Raw genomic sequence first — 3,147 nt, 5'->3', positions numbered from 1 at the left:
ACTGTCACCTGAAGACAAAAACAACGTGTCTCAAAACAGATGCTGCAACTCGACAAAACATCTATTTCACAAGCCACTAACTCTGGCAAACGTGGGATCTGCAGTTGTTTATCTGTACAATTTAATGATGGAACAGAGACTTTTCTTGGCAGGAGGAGCAAGTTGGTCAGAAAATCGAATTCCTTTATACAATATTGTTAGTGAACATGCAGATGTGAGCTCTGAACGCTAGAGGGAGTTATACTCCATGACATTGACTAGGAATACAGAGGCAACACAACTCTTAAGGATAAAACAGTCTTAGCTGCTTTCTCTTGTCATGGACACTCCTTGTCCAATGATCTCTTTTATTTCAAACTACACCCGAACATTTTGAAAAAGGACAGAATAACAAGATGTTTAAAAAAAGCCTTCTATAGAAAAAATTTGCTACTAGCTCATGATACAGGTCAAAACCAGTTTCCCCAACATCGAATCCTCTTTTACCGAAGCAAAACAGCCTTTAACCAACTATTTTTTTTTGAAAGGGCGCCATTCGTGACTTACATATCAATCTCCAAGTTCAAATAAGTTATCGGAAGTCACTTCATTTATAGAGGGAAACACTTTTTTCTTCTGCTATCTGTTCTACAAAGTATAGCTCTCTAATTTGGTTCAGAAATCAACATTAGCAGAACTGTATAAACAAAAACACAATTACAGCCTGAGATGACCAACCACACCCTGTACATGTAAGAAACCTCATACTGACCACAGATTCACTTCTAGTAACATTGTGTCCGACAAATTTGAAAAAGAAAAAATCGTTTAGTGTCAATTTTATTTAACATGCACATTCAAAAATGACATGATAAAAAGACTGTTGAGGTATCGTCAAATTGGAAGCAGATAAGGCATAATTCATTCTCTCAATTATCGAGACAGTGTGATTATAAATCAAGAAAAATCCTGGATGAGAATTAGCAAAAATAAAACACAGCTTTCAGTCCCTACATTATGAATACACAGTATATGGTTTAATAATTTATGCTAGAAAAGGAACCTGTTAAAACCAGGGGATATCATTTTCTCCACGACAAAGGAAGATCAGAAACAGTGGTACAGCTGTGACAAAGATGGCAAATGATCATGCCGATACCAGTCAGAGGGTGCTTGCCATTTAATCCCGGTTTTGACAGAAAAACAGGTCCTTGCCGCTTTACTAGTTCAGTTTGTCAGGAGACAAAAAAAAACTGGCAAAGATGCGTTGATGAAGAGTTGTTTATGAAGTTGCAGACTTAAGGTACGCTATAAGGTCAGCTCTTTCATTCTTCTTTTTGATGCCAGCGAAGATCATCTTTGTTCCTGGAATGTATTTCTTGGGGTTCTCCAGATAAATCATCAGGGTGTCATCATTCCAGATAATGCCTGAAATCAAAGTGAGCAAACACAGTGAGGAATAATGTTTGAGCCACACAGCATCATCCCTTGGGCTACTCAAATACTGTAAACGTGCGGGAAGTATTCACCTTTGCTTTTGTTGGCGTCAGTGTAGGAGAAGCCCTCGGCCTGACCTGTTTTGCGTCCAAACAGACCCCAAAGGTTTGGCCCCACCTTGTGCTTTCCACCCTGCTCCACATTATGGCACTGGGCACACTTTTGGACAAACGCCTTCTTGCCTTTGTTAAGATCCACAGGCATGATTTCTATGAAGGAAAAAAAACAAAACACACACACTGAGGACAATTGGACTTAACTGCTTTATTTGCTTTACATGATCAACAATTACTGATTTCTGTTAAATTATATTGGCAAATCTAATTCCGTGGCTGTATGCTCTTAGATGCTTGTTTAAGAAAGGAGATGTACTTATGACTTCTGGTGACTAGTAGTTCTCTTGAATACCTATGTTGAATACACTTATTGTAAGTCGCTTTGGATAAAAGCGTCTGCTAAATGACTGTAATGTAATGTCATGTAATGTATTTGATTAAAAGCTATACCCTCATTCAGCCACGAGGGGGCGCTCTACATTGCGTAACTTGGGACGTTGCATTGTTACAAAACTGCCTTAGGTAACTTTACAGCTTATGTTAAAACACACGCAGTGACGTAATGCTACCTCTGTTCGTTCACTGTATCCGTGATATGATCAATTCCAACAAAGAAAATGTATCATACTGTATCTTAAGATACAGTATGATACATTTAAATAATGTTATTTGTCATTATAAAAGTAAAAACCTATGGGAGATATGTATAAAACTATCGATTGTTAATTATATGGAGACATTTTCCAGTAAAAGTAAGAACTGCTTGTAGATAAAATAAAAAGTGACTTTGAATTCTCCGGAAACAGCGTAACACCGGCAGAAGACCACGTTGTACACGAGTGGACCCGGCAAAGACAGATTTATGTCGCATGGAAATACACGTCACAGACAACAACGCACCAAATAGTTTAAGTTTATAATGATCAGCTTCTTACCTCTTGTTCTTGATGTTTATTCAGCTGATTTATTGAGACGTGATTCCTCAGTATCGGCTTCCTACCGGCTCAGTCACAAGTGAGTAGTGGACGTGCTTCCTCTCGGGGAGGTGCGTCCCGCTCATACGTCATCAGTCAGCTGACCTGTTTCGTCATCCTCAGCACGACGCACGGTCGTTCGGTGACTTATGTTATCAAATTGCGCAATGGAAAACCACCACATCCAAAGGAGTATCTGCTTCTCACTGATACCAAAAATGTTATGAAAAAATATATATATGTTGAACACCTCAAATGTATAGAAACCAGAGCATTGCATATGCATGTTTTTCCTATTATTAGACACCGCAGCATAATCATAAGAATTGTCTAATAGACGTCCCTTTGTGGATTAGATTACCAATCTCTCTAGCAGTGCAAAGTAACATGTCATAAATTATAATCTGCGATGTCATGGATATACACACAGTTACATCTAATTTGCTTCCTGTCATACTGCTGGAATTGACAGCAGAAAAAGGGTTGTCACCTTGAAAAGTGACCTTACAGACATTTTCACCAGTTTCTGCCCAAACAGTATTCAAATGCATCCGATCTCCCCTGTTGTTACTCAGTATACAAAGCTTTAAAATGAGAACGTCCAATCAGGACAAAGTCGATTCTGTCAATGATGAGTTGTG

At 38.6% G+C, this 3,147-nt stretch overlaps 1 protein-coding gene across 1 annotated transcript; it reads right to left on the bottom strand.

The window, feature by feature from the left end:
- Window positions 1–803: 803 nt before the first annotated feature.
- On the bottom strand, window positions 804–2,597 carry LOC129104567 (cytochrome c-b). The gene is made up of 3 exons (XM_054615298.1): window positions 2,468–2,597; window positions 1,509–1,685; window positions 804–1,407 (listed from the first exon to the last, which is right to left on the bottom strand). The coding sequence occupies exons 2-3, from the start codon at window positions 1,678–1,680 to the stop codon at window positions 1,262–1,264; spliced, it is 318 nt and encodes a 105-aa protein (XP_054471273.1). The 5' UTR covers window positions 1,681–1,685; window positions 2,468–2,597; the 3' UTR covers window positions 804–1,261.
- Window positions 2,598–3,147: the final 550 nt, after the last annotated feature.

The sequence above is a fragment of the Anoplopoma fimbria genome, chromosome 16 (assembly GCF_027596085.1).
Source record: "Anoplopoma fimbria isolate UVic2021 breed Golden Eagle Sablefish chromosome 16, Afim_UVic_2022, whole genome shotgun sequence".
In the NCBI taxonomy this organism is placed as follows: domain Eukaryota; kingdom Metazoa; phylum Chordata; class Actinopteri; order Perciformes; family Anoplopomatidae; genus Anoplopoma; species Anoplopoma fimbria.
The sequence above is the reverse complement of the archived record's forward strand: the minus strand, read 5'-3'. Positions and strand labels throughout refer to the sequence as shown.

Bases quoted from the DNA above. Each gene is read 5' to 3' on its own strand.
- LOC129104567 (XM_054615298.1), bottom strand. From the start codon at position 1,680: ATGCCTGTGGATCTTAACAAAGGCAAGAAGGCGTTTGTCCAAAAGTGT. The intron at 1,408-1,508 runs GTGAATACTTCC...CTTTGATTTCAG, and splicing joins TGACGCCAACAAAAGCAAAG to GCATTATCTGGAATGATGAC.